The sequence below is a fragment of the Dermacentor variabilis genome, chromosome 3, assembly GCF_050947875.1.
Source record: "Dermacentor variabilis isolate Ectoservices chromosome 3, ASM5094787v1, whole genome shotgun sequence".
Taxonomy (NCBI): Eukaryota; Metazoa; Arthropoda; class Arachnida; order Ixodida; family Ixodidae; genus Dermacentor; species Dermacentor variabilis.
In genome coordinates, this window is record NC_134570.1 from 19,100,770 (window position 1) to 19,118,728 (window position 17,959).

At 41.8% G+C, this 17,959-nt stretch overlaps 1 protein-coding gene across 2 annotated transcripts in view; it reads right to left on the bottom strand.

Annotated features, from left to right (window-relative positions):
* Rrp6 (exosome component Rrp6) overlaps positions 1-17,959 on the bottom strand; it is a 113,716-nt gene that overhangs the window by 18,898 nt on the left and 76,859 nt on the right. For both annotated transcript variants that reach the window (XM_075684382.1, XM_075684381.1), the window contains exons 9-13: positions 15,363-15,553; positions 12,678-12,834; positions 10,372-10,520; positions 9,061-9,111; positions 7,414-7,525 (exon numbers count right to left, since the gene is read on the bottom strand). In XM_075684382.1, coding sequence (XP_075540497.1) covers positions 7,414-7,525; positions 9,061-9,111; positions 10,372-10,520; positions 12,678-12,834; positions 15,363-15,553 — 660 coding nt within the window. The remainder of the gene's footprint in view (positions 1-7,413; positions 7,526-9,060; positions 9,112-10,371; positions 10,521-12,677; positions 12,835-15,362; positions 15,554-17,959) is intronic.

The window sequence follows — 17,959 nt, forward strand, 5'->3', positions numbered from 1 at the left end:
TTCGCTTTTCCCATCTTAACCTGTGTAGTCTTCAAGAATGCAATCGTACCAACTTTCCCAGCTATCCATACTTTTGAGAAAGATTGTTCTTGGCAGAACAAAATGTGGCTAGATGCCCTCAGTTTTCTGCGACACGACACAGCCCGAGGCCATTAGACCTGACTACTTATGTGAAGAGTGGCACATCCTTTGACTCCCAGTGGTTAGCATTATACCTATCATGTTTTGTTGTATTGGGTGTGAAAACATAAAATGTGGACACAAAGGGCAAAGAGCTAAAAAAAAAAAGCAGGCTCGCACTGTTAATAGGAAGGGTATAGCACCTGCCTGTTTTCTAATGCAAAATCCCCAGCTAGGATCAATGTGACATGAGCCCATCCCCTGATGACAGTAGTTAAGAGAATTTACAATACATATGAACAACAACCCATGGTGTCATGATGAAATCAACACTTACATATCCTAAAGCACATACTAAGGTTGAAAAGAAAAAGAAAAACAAAAACAATTATATAATTCCTCACACGTTGTACTCTATCAATTAACGCTCCAAACCGTGATAAATGGTTAGCCACAATTTTAAGCCAATGCTCCTTGAAATTTTATACAATCATAAATGCTGCAGCTCTGATTCACATAACGTTCCAAAAGTAACATTACAAAACATGCTTACATTATCCTTCTCTGGTGAACAATATGAGCACTGATGCCGTAATTTTCCCCATAATGCTTACATATTGTTATATATATATACTTTTTCTTTTTCTTACCAAATATCATTTCTAAATTCGAGCAGCGAAACAGTATTCCCTGTTGCAAATATTGCTCTAGAAGTGGGTGGTGAACTGCTGGCATTGATAAGCCTTAAAATGTAGTCTTCTTTCGTTATAAACACATACACAAAAGAAAAGAAGGATGACGGTACTCTATACAAAAGGATTTCTTCTTCTTTTCGTGGCTTGCACCAGATTTACAAGAAGAAAAGAAGGTTCCTGGTCCTACAGTCCTGTTTCATACATAGTGCACAACATCATGGAAATTTGAATGACTTCACACCATAGAGTTTCTCACTATATTACTTAGAGGGAAGCCTGGCGCTGCTGCGCTGCGGTATGCATGGGAATACCGGTATATTGTGACTTCAAATTGGCGTCCTTCTCGGAGAGCCAGGAAAACATGAAGATGCACCAGGCGGGAACCGTTCCATCTGTCACAATGATTCATTCTCTACTAAAGCGGCCCGCAAAAAGCTCTTTCAGCTTTATTATTACACAAAAACATGTTTTGTTTAATTATGAGAACTTCTTATTACGTGTACAATGATATGAAACGTAGAAAGTGGTAGCAGGCTGCTAAAGTTGGACGACAGACGACGAGATTCGCGCTCACTTTGTCGTCTGTTTTCGTTTTTCTTCCTTTGGTTATGCATTGTATGTGATTAAACTTCATTGGAAGATGTAATATGGGTGAATGAAAACCTTTTATGAAGATGTTACTTTAAAGGGACACTAAAGGGAAAAATGATTTCTTCTGCATCAGTAAATTACCTCCCTAGAACACCAAAAACACCACTCTTACTATGATAAGACGCTTGGTAAGCCAGAAAAAGCGCAAGAACGAACGACTGGTGGTGACGCCTCCTTGAAGTTCCCGCACCTGGTCGCTGTGACATCATGGATTTTGATGGCATCTTCTAGGGCCTACTTACATATATAGCGGTACAGATAGACTACATTGTGTTCTAAAGGAACCAAATATTAAACATGGCAAGTTTCGGGAACCTTTACTCTGCCAATGCGACCCATATGCGAAAACATACTTTGGAGTCCCCGACGTCACATTGACGTACCGGTGTCGGGGTTTCGGAGCAAAATGAAAATACTGATACTCCGACCTCCATTTTTTCATATAATAATCAAACTATTATTTTGAAATGACTGCCTGCAGTGATCTCAAACAATGCTTTATTAGCCTAAACTGATTTGTTGTTTCGCTTTAGTGTCCCTTTAAGAATGTGTTATTTGTGTAGCCATATCCACGTTTTAGACGAAGCCTCTTACAACACCAGCCAACACAAGCCTCGCAGACACATATTCCGCCATTCCCATGATGGCACAGCGCCCCTTAGAAGACTCCCACAGATGGTGGTGACAGATTTCCCTCTAGGTGTTATAGTGAGACACTCTATGCTTCACACTATGTGCCTGAAGTTACTACATAAAAGGCCTACGGATCTCAATCTCTCAACACACAAATTATGAGTTCTTGCACAAAAGCTAATGTTAGCTCTGTTAATAACTTAGGACTTTACTATGCTTTGATAGTGTGACTAATGCCCCATACCTGCACGTATGCATTGTCCAATGAAAAGGTCATTGACTTCTTCACTTTTCCTTTTTTTCCCTCCATAATAACCAGTAGTTCCTGCCACTTTGGAAGAGCGAAATTCACAATACACATAGGCACACAGCCTGTTTAATATTTATTCATTATATTTTTCAGCACCTCTCTACATTTGCTACAATCAGTTTCTCGCAATGCAAGACAAATAAATAGATGTGTACAACCCGAAAGCACACAATTTAAGTCATACATGCACGCATACGTGCCCATTTAGCAATGCTAAAGTTATATTTGCTTAATGCTCACTGACATATCGAAACACATTAAAGGGCCCTTCACCAGGTCTGGCCATTTTGAGCTGACAAGCAGCATGCATACAATGCGCGCTTATGATCATGTCTTCTAAGTATTACATCTCTATGCGCTGTGGAAAAAGCTAAAATTTCATACCAAATGCTGTTTGCCCTTCTCCTTGCGGGAGCCGTGATCCCAGCTGGAGAGCCATCTCATATCGCACAAGTGCGCCTACATACATGGCAGTGCTGTCACGTCACTCACAGTGGCACTTGATTTTGAAAATTATTCAAAGCAACATCTGTTATTTGTGTAATCTGTTGCTTCAATACACGAATTAAAATTTAGAGAAATAATAAAACACAAACCAAATGTCTGCGTGTTTTTTTTTTGTTTTTTTTTTTTGCACCATAGCAAGAGAGATGTTCTTCCGTTTCGTCTGCTTGTTCCCACGTTGCGCAGCTGCATGCACAGACAACAAAACTATGTCATTTTTTACTGAATTCCAGCACACGATCATGCTCTGTGATCCGCTTGTGTCTGTCTCAGTATTCGTGTAGCACTGACTTATACAGTCAGGTGTTCTCGTGCACATTGTGCAAAATTGTGCACTGCACGAAATGAGACAAACGCAACAGCTCGCGTGTGATGCTGTCAGCGGAAGTGCGCTGCACAGCGAAAAAGCAAGGTTAGAAAACATGAAGGCAGGGCCCGCGACATATGCGTCATGCCTTCCTTGTGTGCCAGTATAGGAGAACGCAGGGGAGGGATTTCACTTGCAGAGGCCAGACAGTGCAAGTTCTTGGCAGTGGAGCTCACCTCCTGAAATCGTGGGTTCATTGTACTGAAATATTTCTATCTCAGCTATTAAGGAACCAATTTTGAAAATTCTTGCAGCAGAACACTCCATGGAGTAACAACTTCCAGCTTATAACTGAAATTAGGTATGTGGTGAGTGAGGGACCTTTTAGGGAAGAAAGAAGAAAGTTGCTAAAAAATTTTTCAACAGTGCGTCAGAGTTCAGACATGTTCCTGGGTTCCACGAAAGACATTTTAGGGTTATGCGAGTGGCCAAAACGAATCCAACCCCATTCCACCTCAGGTGGACTATTACCTTGTTTAAATGAGTCAGAACCTTGTGCACTTTTGTTCTCATTTTTAAGATATTCATCTGACTCATCGTAAGAAGCATCGCGGGGCTGTGGATAAGCACATTGGTGGGAAAAAGAAGTAGGGAGGAGAGGTTCCGCAAAGCTTTGGGAAGGCAGGTGGGGTTCCCCAAGGTTAGAAACATTTGGAAACCCCAAGTTTAGAGCAAAAGGAGAGATCTACGAAATTGTACATTGCATAATGTGTTTGAGGACATATGTCTATCGATTAGAAATATGTCCTCCTGTCTTTGATTCCATCCATGTGTTCTTGCACAGTAAATAGTATGAAGTCTATCAATTAGTTTGGTTATCATTGTGGCTACTGCTCACAACTAACATGGCTTTGTGCACATGTCCTCCTTGACAAAGAGCATAGTAGTTCTGTGATGCGTAAATCCTACGAGAGAGCCCCTTCTTGTATTCACAAGTATTCATGTGTATTTCCTCAGTCAAGTTGGAATTCGAACGCATTCCAAAAGCTACTAGTGGTTCATATTCTACAATAACTTATACAATAACTGATAGACAGATGGTGGACAATGATTTCATTCGTCTCACACAGATTTACATTGTGACATGCATGAGGTCAAGATGGTGATGTCATCAGTTTCATACTAACTGCTGTTAAGGGTCTACAAGTAGCACTCTTGACCAATCTATGCCACTTCCCCATCCTCAAGCACAAAGTCAACAGACAAAGCATGCATGAAGGACTTTTTTCAGTGCCCAGTAATATCTTGACATTACTGCAGAAATATGACAAGTAAAACCAAGGCATAGATGACTAGAACTGTAAGCTCGGTAAAATGGTTTGGTAACATGTTTGAAAAAACAGTTAACAATTTATTGGGTATTATAAAAAAGACGCATAACAAATGCTGGCTACTGTTGCCAGTCACCACTTGGGTTGTGTGTGCCTTCCTCCTTGTCCTATACAAATGTCCCACTGCTTTCTTCAAGCATATGTTACTTACGGTGTAACATAAGCTACATTTGTCAACATTATATACAAGAAAACCATCTGAAGCATGAGTACTAAAGAAGTGACACACACTACATAATACAAGTGAGAAACAACATCTTACTCTAAGCTGAAACAATAAATAATTGAAAATATGGGCACAGTACTGCTAAAAGTAGTAAACCAGTGACCACCGATGCAAATGGCCAGACATTACATCTGCAGCTCATCTGCACATATGACTATGCACTTGAGATTAAAACACAAGACAAGAAATGACGTCAGTTTCTTTCTTTTTTTCTCAACAGTTGAATGGCATTTCGCAAATTGACTAGTACTTGATGGCAGTTTAGCATCAAGTATGTGCTGTAATTTTTCTGCTTTGTGCTCCGACTGGAAAGAGACTGCATTAGACACAGTCGTCTGGTCAGCAGCACCATTCACATGACCGTGGCACATCACACCACTAGCTTTTGCACTGCCTTAGTCCATCCCCCTTGAGGATGGTGATGGACTTTCGCTGCGCCATTTTGTAGCTGCCTTGGACGGTCCGGGAGGTGTATCAGCCAGTAATGAAGAGGTTGTGGCTGACGTAGAAACAGTCCGCTTGGCTGGATCTTGGTGAGATTGTTGAGGACGCCCCTGCACATGTGGCTGTGCACATTACAGAACAGTTGTGCCAGCACTGCTTGTTTTTCGTGCCTTCCTGAATTTTTCCAGCCTGATTTTCACTGAGATGGGGCACCTTACACAGTAAGTGCTGTCACTTCAGCCACATGTTGAAAGCCTCCCAACAAAGATGCCCTAGCCTGTAAAATCTTATAACTGTATATCATGCAGTGCCATAGCATTGCACAACATACAGACAACTTCAGCAAATTCAACTCCAGTTTGACGAAGTGGTTCAATTATGTTCGAGTTAAATTACACTCTTGAACAGCATGCACTTCCTTTAGAACACTTTGAATGAAACTATGTAGAATTAATGGAAGTCCACTGGCACGAGATATTGTTTGCCTGCTGTGCAATTTCGGCACATGAATTAGGATAAAATGCGAAAACGATATGATATGACAATATAGTAGGTGGGGATGCAGCAATCAGCAATTTATGGTGGCAGCGAAAGCACCACACTTCCACGACATAACAGCTAGAAGAATTAACTGTTGGGCTAGTTGGTCATCCATATTTGAAGTAGTAACTTAGCGCGAATAAAAACCATGGAAACAAGAAAGACGGACAAGGACAAGCGCTTGTCCTTGTCCGTCTTTCTTGTTTCAGTGGTTTTATTCGCGCTAAGTTACTACTTCAAACATAACAGCTAAACACAAGAACCAGGAACATGTCAGCAAGGGTTCTGCTGTAATGACAGATTACAGATATGGATGAAAGCTTATACTGCTCCAACACTGTTTTTCCTTTACATTATAAAGTCTTCAGTACACTTGGCGAAATTCCTTTTTTCTTGAGAAGAAAGAAGCTATAAACACAAAGTGCCAGAAGAAGCAGGTTTACTGCATAGATCACGGAATAGACATTGGGACGTTAGCTCAGGCCAACGTTAGCTCGACCATGGAGCATATAATTACGACAGTTTGGCAAAAATAAGATAGACAGTGGCATTTTAATCACACTGGTGAATGTGCTCTATCTAATCCTTGAAAGCAGCAGTCAGTAGCATACCCACCAGCACATCATAGAGCTTGACAGCAAACACTTAACCATCGCTAGTGTTTTCGTTATCATCACCATCACAAACGTGCACAGGAAGAAAAGTTAGCAAATGTCTCCTTAATGAAAGGGCACTGCACCCACCCACTTGAATGAGGGAGAAGGAACAGGAAGGCAACACATATCACACAGAGTGTACGCACACTACAGAGATGAGAGTTGAGTCCCCTAGCTGACAAGAATTCAAATCTAGTTTTGTGAGCGTTGTATCAACTTGAAGCTCAATCGTTTAGAATAGAAAAGTAATCAATCCTAATTCGAGGGAAGTCAAACAGCTGCATCTTGCTCAGCGGTAAAGTGCAACAACTGCTGAAAGCCAGGCATTTTAATACACATATAGAATAAGACAACTGTGAGTGACAAAGGTTTCTGCTTTGGTGAACAAATTGAAGAGTATAAGGCAATGAGGTGCTGTAGACACCCAAACACTGGTGCCTGTTATTAAGCTGCAAGTGGACAGGTTTGATTTGATTGATTGATTTAATCATTCATCATTAATACAGAAGGGGGTCCTGTAGTTACAATAACTATCAGGGGGACCTCCTATTAGTAATTTAACAATATAGTAATTAATAGATTATGGCAACACAGCAGTGACACACATCAGACCAGATGGAGTTAATGAAGCAGATAATCAAATACAGCAAAGGTGCTTACAATAATTGAAGTTCAAGTCAAACACAAGGAAATTAAATAGATACTACATAGTATCAGTAAATAAAGATGTAGTAACTGACACGTGAAAAAAACATAGGAATGACATATATCAAAGAACAGGAGGTTAATGTAGCAGATAATTAGAAACAAGTATGCTTACAATACGTGAAGGTAGTGTTAGATATACAAGGTGTGGCCAGAAAGACCCAAATTTCTAAAATGAAGTTTTGAGGTGGTAAAACCTAAGAAATGCAAAAGCGACAGGATACTACAGACCTGGTTGAGTGGCACGTCTCGAGCTTTCAGGATGATAGCATGCAGCTCATTAAGGTTCTGTCGCACAAGAGGTGGGCATGGATTGCAGCAGGCTACAATGCCTTGCTGTTCCCTGGGACAAAGAGATACAGCAAAGATTGCAGATAAAGTCTGGGTTTCATCAAATTAGTCACAGCGCATCGCGTGCAACAAGTGCAAAGTAGTAACAGTAAGTGACAGTAGTGGCAGAGAAGTCTCAACATTAATCTATGCTGCTCTGGCTTCTCTCAGGTGATCACGATTGCACAACATGATAGGCAAAGCAGGGTACACTGCACTCCACTTTGTGAATGCGAATTGTGCTCTTTGGGCAGCTTCTCACAGCTCAGGCTTGCGAATTTTCTCTTTTTCTATGCATTATTCTTCCTGTCATCTTTTACTCTTTTTCTACTGCTGACCAGGAGTCGGGTATCAGTGCCGTGCTAAACACTTATGGAGCTGTCAACAGTTACTCATATACAACTTTATGTGACAATGGAGGGAATGCTACATAGGCAACACGTGTTCAACATGTGTGCAACATGCATGCAACATCACAGCACTCATGAAAAGAGTGCTTGTTTAAGCTAGGGACCAGAAAGCATAAACATCTTATTTACTAGAGCACTACTTTATTAAAATTAGACATAATATGAATCGCAAAGCAATCAACTGTTGTCAAACAACAAATGTTGCTGGAGCCAATGTTTTGACAAAGGGACTTGGCCTGATCAGGGCAGCAATGGTACTGCTCTCACGAAACATTGCTGCCCTGACAAAGACAAGTCCTTTTGTTGAAATGTTGGCCTCGGCGATATTCCTTGTTCTACCACTGTTCATCATTTCAAGCTTCCGTCTTCCTGTGAACCTCCCTCTTGCTTTGGATCACTAAACTGAATTTTATTTTTTCACTTTTCACTTAGTTTTCTGCGTTTTGGCAAACACAAAACCATCTCTAGTAGGAAGCCACGCTGATTCAATATCAGCTCTAAGGAACCGACACAGAAAGCATTGCCAAAATCTGACAAGCTGGCAAACAATACATATGGAGAAGCTTACCCCTTCTGCCATAGAAAGCTGTCCATGGGTACAGTCTCCTTGCAAAAGCATATCTTCAAGAACACAACAGTGCTCTGTTCATCCAAGAAAATTCCTTATTAAGCAGACACATGCACAGGTTTACCGTGCATACAGTGAAGACGTAAGAGACAATTATTCTGAGCACCAATGCATGCACAACGGTAAAAATTACCTCCTACTCCAACCAAGCGAAGGCTGGAATGGTTTTGCAAGGAGTGCAGTTGAATTTGTGCACGGCATGTTGTCTGCAACATGATGTGTGTCACAACAAAGTGCCTCTTTGTAAAGGCACAAAATAATTTTAATGTCTTCCTAAGCTGAAAATATACACAAGCTAAGTTGCACAAGGTCACTTTGTAGCGTTTTCTCAGATGTATGGAGGCAAATATTGGACAACTCCTTTGCTGTCACCCAGTGTGGCCAACTACAAAAGCACAACAAAAGAGAGAAATATTGGTAGAATGAAAACAACATGATGATCAAACTGGCTGGCTGAACTACATTCACTGCTGCAGAGGCTTATTGAAGTGAGTATTGTGTGAGAGTTACCTTGGAAGGATCTCTGATATCTCCAGGATCATGTGGTTGGGCAGCACATATCTGCACGCAAGAGCTCTATTAGATCACTGCACATGAAAGATGTATCACCACATAACTTAATAGCTTACATTTTTACTAAGCAGCTATAGTATTTAAGTTCACTTGCGGGTCGCAGGATGACTGCATGAGTATTGTTTTTTAATTATCAAAAGGTGGGCCTTGTGGGCTGCTTCAAGCATTAACAAATTACAAAATAAAAACATTATATTAAAGGGCAGTGGTGCCCGAAGGATAATTAAAAGATCTGTACTTTCGAAAAGTTTGAATCAATGCAGGTCTGCTGTATTTATGCAACATGCAAATTATCCACACGAATGATAGACAAGAAATGCTCATTAAGTGTAGTTATCAATCAAAGAGGCCAATAGTCAATGGCACCATGGAAAGCGTAGCGGACTGATAGAAATTGTAGGGGCAATTGTTTGTTGCTTTTCCCTAAGGTGAAGGCAAACAAAAGGGGAACACAGCAAGGTAACAGTGATGGAATCCACAACCTCTGCATATCTTCATGCCATGCCATACTGAGTGAGTTTGTTCCGCCGCCATGGCCTTAAGAGGTGCTGGCTAACATTTAGTGCTAAGCTTGTACACATATACACAAACACACAAGGAAGTAAATGGGAAGATGGCAGTAAAACTAAAGCTTAAGTGGTAAAGCACTGTGCGCATAATGCAGGGCGTGGCTCCCACCTGCAGCAAGTTGTGTTTCATCCACTTTCGCTTCCACTTTTCCATACTATTTCTACATTTCATTTAGATAGAACAATAAACTTCCCCTCTGCTTTCTCTGGTTTTATAATCTGTTGTTCTGTATGATTGTGAATAACAAAAAAGAAAACCTAGTTCCTTGGATTTCTTTATTAGCTGCATGACTTAAAAAGATACTAAAAGAGAATACTAAGTTACGTTTGATAGCTAAGTTACTCTTCTCAAATATGGAAAAGGTCAAGCACACCAACTGTGGAGGCTTGGTAAAACAGAAGACCCAAAAGAAAAAGACATTTGCCAGCTTGAAATCTCTACACTAGCGACCCATGTGATAACAGATTTTGACAGCATCTCTTTAGACTGGTTGACTGCTTATTGATAAAAATGATTTAATTGTGTTTTGAAGGTACCAAACAGTCAACCCTGAAAGTTTTGAGAACTTTTCTAAAGCAATAACACTCACACATGTATACGAATGCATCGTGACGAGTGGCAAAATTTTTCAGCTGTGGGAGGCAGGCTGCATTAAAAAACAGTGGGGCACCGACTCACCCCGTGCTCTCATCCTCGTTGCGAGCCGTTCGGTCCCTCCAACTGTACAGGTGGCACAAGGCATGCAGCTGTCGACTGTTGAACGTCTTGCGGCTCTTGCGGTACAGTTCCATGTAGCTGTGCTCATGGTAGCTGGGCTTTTCATAACGCTGCATGTAGTGAAAGATTAGTAAGTGTGCTTTGATTAGACCCTATGCTCATTCACCCACTGGCAACTGCTGGTTAACTGTAAGCTGTTCAATCTGCTATTGTCTCCTCAATACATGCACAAATCCCCAAGTATAGTCAGCTCCTGTTTAGTCAACGCTAGTTCTCTAGAAATATATTTAAATAGATCCAAAAGTCCCAAAGCACTCTAACCTGTGTCTTACGAAAGTCAAATTAGCAAAGGCTGGGTGTACAAGGTTTTAGGGCCCGTTATAGAATTACAGGTGATCAGAATTGTCTTGTAGAACCACACTTCCACATTCTTCACAGCAAAGGTGCAAACTTAAAAGAGTTAATATCTGTCAAGGCACAAAAACAATGCTGTAGACACAATGCCTCTCAAATACCAGAAGGTCTGCAACTCTAAGACTTTAGCTGTTGATTCATACACATGGCAAAACAACTCACATAATCGAAATGAGACATTGATGATGCTCGTCACAGTCATCATTTTTGCTAAGCATGGTTTGCAAATAGTGGCATGAGCCCAACTAGTTGGCATAAGTCGTAGAAGCACACAGATATGCTATCAAAAAGTGCTGGGCAAATCCTGTATCACTTACAGCATTGCACATAAACAAATTTAACTGCTTAACACGTTACAAAGCTTTCACCAGTGGCATACTCGTTCATAAACATGAAATCACCAGTTGCCATAACAGTTAAAATGAAACAATAACAGCTGCTGTGAAGTCCTCCTGCTACAGCTACAGTCGCCAACCAATAAGTTGGATGCAATAAGGACTGCAAAAAAGTCTAAATGATCAAGAGTCCAAAATACTGGATCCACCAGAAAATAAGTGACCTTACTTAACAACTGGCCAAAAAAGGTGTGCCATATTTTCAGAATGTCACTTCTGGGAACACCTTGCATTTTGCATGACTAGAGCAAGCTGCAGCGGCATCTACGAGCGACATCATTGTTGGCACAGTGCCAAGCACACTCAAAGTGCTCGAAACGCTGTTGCCCATTGTCACGTCCGTTGCTGATCACACAAAATATTGCGAAAGTAATTGTATGAGAATGCAGCCCAAGTTTGTCAATGCGTTGCTGCGCACATATAGGCTTGCCTTTCATCTAGATAGTCCGTGGCCGTGATTTTTTAGCGATACCTTAACTTTTCACGCTTTCACATTTTGTCAGTGGTCAGAGCGACACTCGTCCGCGTTATCCACGAGTTCAGCCAGCCGTGAATAGTGGATGTAAGAGTGGCATAGAATCGAGTGGAAGGCATTTTTACAAAATCGTGGCTCGTATCTCAACCACTGTCATGCTGTCACTACAGATATACAAATGTACAGTCGATGCATGCACTGAATTTTCATCCCCTGGCAACAAAACAAAAGCCAACCACACTGTGATAGCCGACTGACGGTCCATTTCCTCGCAACAGTCATTGTCTGGCACTTCCCTTGCCACCCTCATCAGCGCAAACATTGAAGGTACAGTTAGAACCACTTGAAACTGCTTGAAGAAGTCGCCAGGATTATGGCACTACTTAACACATAAATTAACAACCGCTGGATGAACGTAATAGAACCTGCACAACAAATCACAAATGCAGCCTATATAACATAGTGGCTTGGCTTGGTTTGGCATGGCTTGGCTTATCCTATGGTTTGCGTACGGTCAGCAACTACTAGACCAACTAGGCTTCCCTAGTTTCGGTTTCGAGGATGCACCAGGACATGGCCAATGACTATGCCGGCGATATATCAGAACCAAAGCATTGCTATTTCTGCTTAACTCGGTGACCAAATTAGCATGCGGTTGCACAGTCAGAATCTGAATTACTGCAAGGCGCGCTCTAAGGTGTCCGATATTTTGGTCATCCTTGTACATTAGTTCTATAGGGACAGTGGACAGATGAAGCTGTCCGAATAATTAAGCATGTACGAATTATCAGTTGGCAACTGTAGTGTACACAGAGCTCGGTATGCCTAAACTGAGCTCCTGATAAATATGCACCATGAAGGCACTATACTAATGACATCAGTGATAAGATAAAAGTGTATTTACAATGCCAAGTAATTGCTATTTCAGACACTAGAAAAAGAAAAGGCAAGTGTCAAACATGTGTTGCTGACGCAGTACACACCTTAAGTGCCACCTGCTTGCTGCGGTCAAACACAGACCGTAGCAGGTTGTCATTTTCATTGCTGCGATCAGCTAGGTCATGTTTAAGGCGGTCCATGATATACAATAAGTAGTGAGTGTCCGACTGCGCATAATTAACCAATTCCGGTGGCAGGGGCCTGCGAATAAAGAAAGGATTCCCACAGTGACACGGCACACAAGGAAGTTTTACTGAACATAAACTGGCACTTTGAATGCATAATACTGAATGAAAGCTCTTTACTTGAGCAATGAAATATAAATTGTTACAGTTATCTCAAAAAAAAAAAAAAAAAAAAACCAGAACAAACACAAATTATCGACCGCTGCAAGTTTTCTTTATCTGCAGAAGGGTTAAAGATTAGCCTGGCTGAAAGGATATTGAAAGACTTGAACCAGCGTTGACATACACTACAGATAAAAGATGTCTTCTCCTGCTTAACAAACATGAAGTTAAAACTTGTGAGCACAATAGGTTCAAATTGTCCCAAGTGCAGTAAAGGACACAAATTTTCACTCATTTCATCCAGTTACTTTATTGCGCTTGTACATCTTTAAGACATTAACTCTTTCTGCTTCGTCGTGTGCTATGCCTAGCAGTGCTAGTTCATGTCCCTTATGTTCTTTGTCTGGCTTTATTAACTATCATTCAGGACGCTAAACTTCTGCAGCAGCTCCATTAACTAGTTACAAGATTCCAATGAGCCAATGAAATTGAAAGGCACAGCATGATTACCAATTCATTTATCTGCCTTTCTATGTTCATGAGTGTGTACTATATGTGTGAGCAAGTACTTTTTGTTCAGTGAATTGCATCAGCATTTCAATCAAGCATACTAAACAAAATTGTCTATCTCTACAGATCACCTGCTTCGACCTTAGATTTCAGTGGAGATTCGTCTATACCCAGGCTTTGCAAGCACTATGCACTATTCTACAGTAAATGTACTGGCATTTTCGAGGCTATTAACTCCTTAGGGAGACTAAGATTATAAGTTGAACCTCAATGTAGAGAACACAGATATAACAAATTATTGGATGTAGTAGAGTAAATCCAGAATGTTTTCCCCAGATATTGTGTACCACACAAAAGCACTTTCATAATGTATTTCATGATGTATGTGACTTTATTATAGTGATGTCCAACTGGGCCTGGAACAGCTGCACATAGGCAATAAAATATTCTGCTACTACAATTGAACACAATTGCAGTAAAAGCTCGGTAATTCGAACCGCAAGGGGAAGCTGCTTCAGTTCGAATTAACGAAATTTCGAACTAACGAAAGTGAAGGAGAACAACAGTACACTGCGATTTGGAAGCAGTAGGGCATGTCAGAAATTTGGCGTGTCAGAAAGTGATGGCGTGTGCTGCAGGCACACGCCATCTTCAAGTCGCAGCTCTGGGTCTGACTGTGTCACACCACTGATGTACACTGAAAGCATGTTAGCCGAGGCTTAACACCATCATAAAGAATCACGACGGCCGGTACATCCCAAGCTGAAAACAGACGTGCACAACCGATGAAGACTGCTGAGACAAAGACGCTGAACATGTCAAGGTGGCGAAGGCCCCGATTTGTCGGTTCTTGATTGCAAGTGCAGCTGCGACACACTTGATTTGCTGTGTTTTGGTGCTTGCTGCACCATGTGCCGCGCAACATTAGCAAGCTACACAAGACTTGCAAAGCCTCCGAGATTCACGACGGGCAAAAAGTCTCGGAGGTCACGTAGAACTGAGAAGAGGCAGCCGCCGCTGCCTTCTGGTCAATCCCGCGCCGGTTAGATTTTTCCCGATTTTGCCTTCTCTCGCCGTTCTCTCTGTTCCGGAGGCGATGCAGCCTTGTGTGTAGGCAGTAGGCGTGTTTTATGGCCGTGTGCCAGGCGCCAAGCTGCCGGCATGGTGGCGCGTAGTTCGAATTATCCGTGGCGGAACCTTCTCGCGTTCGAATTAACAGACTTTTTTATACATAGACTTCTGTGGAGTTTGGCCGGACCACATCGTACAGTTCGAATTATCCATAAATTCAAATTATTGAAGTTCGAATTAACGAGCTTTCACAGTATAACACTCTTGTACACTATTTAATTGGTTTAATGACCATGCCTCATCAGACTGTATATTTAAGACTCTAATGAAGATACATCCAAATAAAACAACCACTTTTCAAGGTATTATGTGTTTCAACTTCATGACAGCTTTGTTAAAACAAAAACAGGAGACAAGAGCCAGCAGAACTAAATAATTTGGCAAAATGCAAGAGCTTGCAGAAGCCCTATACCTCTGGCTGTGGCTGTGCTGCCCGCACATTCATTTGTTCTTTCGCCTCTTAGTGCATGCAGGCCGCACAAATATCATTTTGTCAGTTTTTCATAGTGTTTGACTGACTCGCCATGGCTACCCTTCCAAGAAGAAGTGACAGAGCATAGGGACATGTGCTCCAGTTACTGTCAAAAGTTTAATACAAAGGTTCTAAGTATATAAATGACTTCTCCATAAATGTTACAATGGGCCCACAATATTCTTAAGTTCATGAGTTGTGCATGATAAAATCAGTTAGTGCGCTTAAAACGCAATGCAACAGTACTACTTGTGAGCAATAAAGAGTGTAGGAGGAGTGGGTCTGAGAGTGATCTCGGGATCGGCTGTGTAAAGGTTAGGACCAGTTACCTTATGCGCCAGTCAGCAAGTTGGAACCGCTTGTCGGCGTCTATCTGACAATAATGCTTGAGCAAGAAGGCCAGAGAGAAGTGGGCCAGGCCGAGCACCCTAGCTGCCTGTCCTGTATCGAACAGCCCCACCAGGTACAGGCCAAAGTCACGCTGCAGCCAGACTACGTCCATGTCCGCACCATGAAATACCTGCAAGCAGACACGACGTGATCCCCCCACCGTTGGCTCAGTTACCAAAGCTCAAAACATCCATTCTGTGCCTCGAATATAACATAACATCCAGCTACAGTGAGATGCAAGCAGACAGCCTGAAACACAAGCACATTTTATGTGTTTGAATAAGGACGCAGGTTTAGTACTCATAACCTGAGTAGTGACAAGTAAGAAGATCTTGATCAATATGAAGTGTTACAGAAGTGAAACTAACTTATTTCATGTATAGAAGTGTCAAGGCTACTGATGTTGAACATTGATATAACAAATATGGATATAATGACTTGTCAGATATAACGAACCTCAGAGGAGGGCAGGGGATGCGTGCCTATCCGTTCTCTCCCTATTAGCCCTGAGAACGACCTAGAGTGGCGCTACGAGCGGCGCTCGCGTGACGTCAGGGCACGGACTCGCGCCTGTCGTCTGCTGCAGTTCCGGCGGTGCCCAGGTGCCTTCTGCAGTGTTTGTTTGTTCGCTCTTGTTCTCTATGCTTGTTACTTATGACGGGCCTCTCAAATATATCTTTTACGAAGTCTTCGTTTGCGAAAATGTAATCAAGGAGCTTATTTCCTAGACATAAAAATTGTTACAGCACAAACACATGCAACCACAAAGTATGAAGGACGAGACACTTTGTGGTTGCATGTGTTTGTGCTGTAACAATTTTTATGTCAAGTATGCACCAACTAAGAAGTTTTAATGAAGTATATTTCCTAGACAATTTATTTCTCAAAGGCAATGCTATAGTGCTACTATAGTGCCATAGCCACTGAGGAACCCGCCGTGGTTCCTCAGCGGCTATGGTGTTGGGCTGCTGAGCACGAGGTCGCGGTATCGAATCCCGGCCTCGGCGGCCGCATTTCGACGGATATGAAATGAGAAAACACCCGTGTACTTAGATTTAGGTGCACGCCAAAGAACACCAGGTGGTCAAAATTTCCGGAGTCCTCCACTACGGCGTGCCTCATAATCAGAAAGTAGTTTTGGCACGTAAAACACCACAATTTTTTACAGTGCCACTCGAGGGAGCTCAGACCAGCTCATTACGGGTTTTTCATGCGCGCATCTACACTTTGTAGCGGTATCTCACGTGAATAATAAAAGCATAGACGCAAAAGCACATCACATAAGAATCCAGTTAGGATTCTATACCCACCATGGTGCAACGTACTTGTCACAATCAAACGCTGGCTATATATGACTTGTACAACATTTATCTTGATTTTAAATCACTAAAACATGTTTGCTGATGATGAGTAGTTCATGGTATAATATTGAATTGTTGTATTTCTTCACAGTAATGCTCGGCAGTAACACGAGGATTTAACTAACATTGCAGTTTAGATTCTGCCAGCACCACTTGCGTCTTTAACTGGTTTTCAAAATTAGGCCGTTCTTCACCGGTTAAACTTAAGTGGAAGTAATTTGAAGCAAAGCTGATTGAGGCTTACAGCTATTTGCAGCACACGGAAAGGAATGGACCAATATTTATTCCCTTTCCATGCTACACGTTCAGCTCACTTGAGCAATTTACTGGTGCTTCTTGCTTGAGAAACAGACATGATGAACCTCTTTGGAGAACTGAAACAAGTTGCTCAGGTCAAATATCTGAGTGAAATATGCCTTTTGTACTGTTCTGCTGCAGGCAGCAAGAAGCCGAAGCCTCGCTCATTAGTAGTGTGGCACATACTGAAGATATATCGTTGTTCCCCAGTGGAGGTCAAAAGTCAAGTTAATTCGTGTGAGGCTTGTGGTTTCTTCTTTATGAGGCGGGTATGCGAGGGTTTCTTGTACGTACTGACGAAGCGAATAGTTTTCAGTTTGTATAATAAAACAACGCAGGTTCAAGACATGGTGAGACAATGTGTTTGAATTTTTCATTTCAAGGGAGCCTAAGCTGTGCTGTAGTGCCTCAAGTATGCTATAGACATTGTAATTGGTGCTGTAAAGAGCTACTTCATGGTTTTAATTGGAAGTTGTAGTGAACGGCTCGGTTTCGCAAACAATGCGTGCCTCGCCATAACGACAGTTGGTCGCTTCCGTTGCGGGAGGGGTGTGCCATGTCGTCGATAAAAGCTAGCGAGGGACACTATGACACATTTCATCGCTTGCAGTTGATTGGTTCTCGATCTTAACCACGAAATTTTCTTTCATGTGATTGCTGTTATGGTATTCGTTAAGTATATATATACAATACATGATGCGCCGTTGCGTTTCTGGGTGCCTGTTTCAGAGAACGGTGAAAGCAGTACCAAACCTTTTTCACAAAAAATGCGCGCCTAACACTTGCTTTTAGGCCCTAATACAGTTGCCACATTTGACTAAAACTACTAGAGTAATAAGAATCATGATGAAAGCTTCCTTCTAACACGATTTTATAAT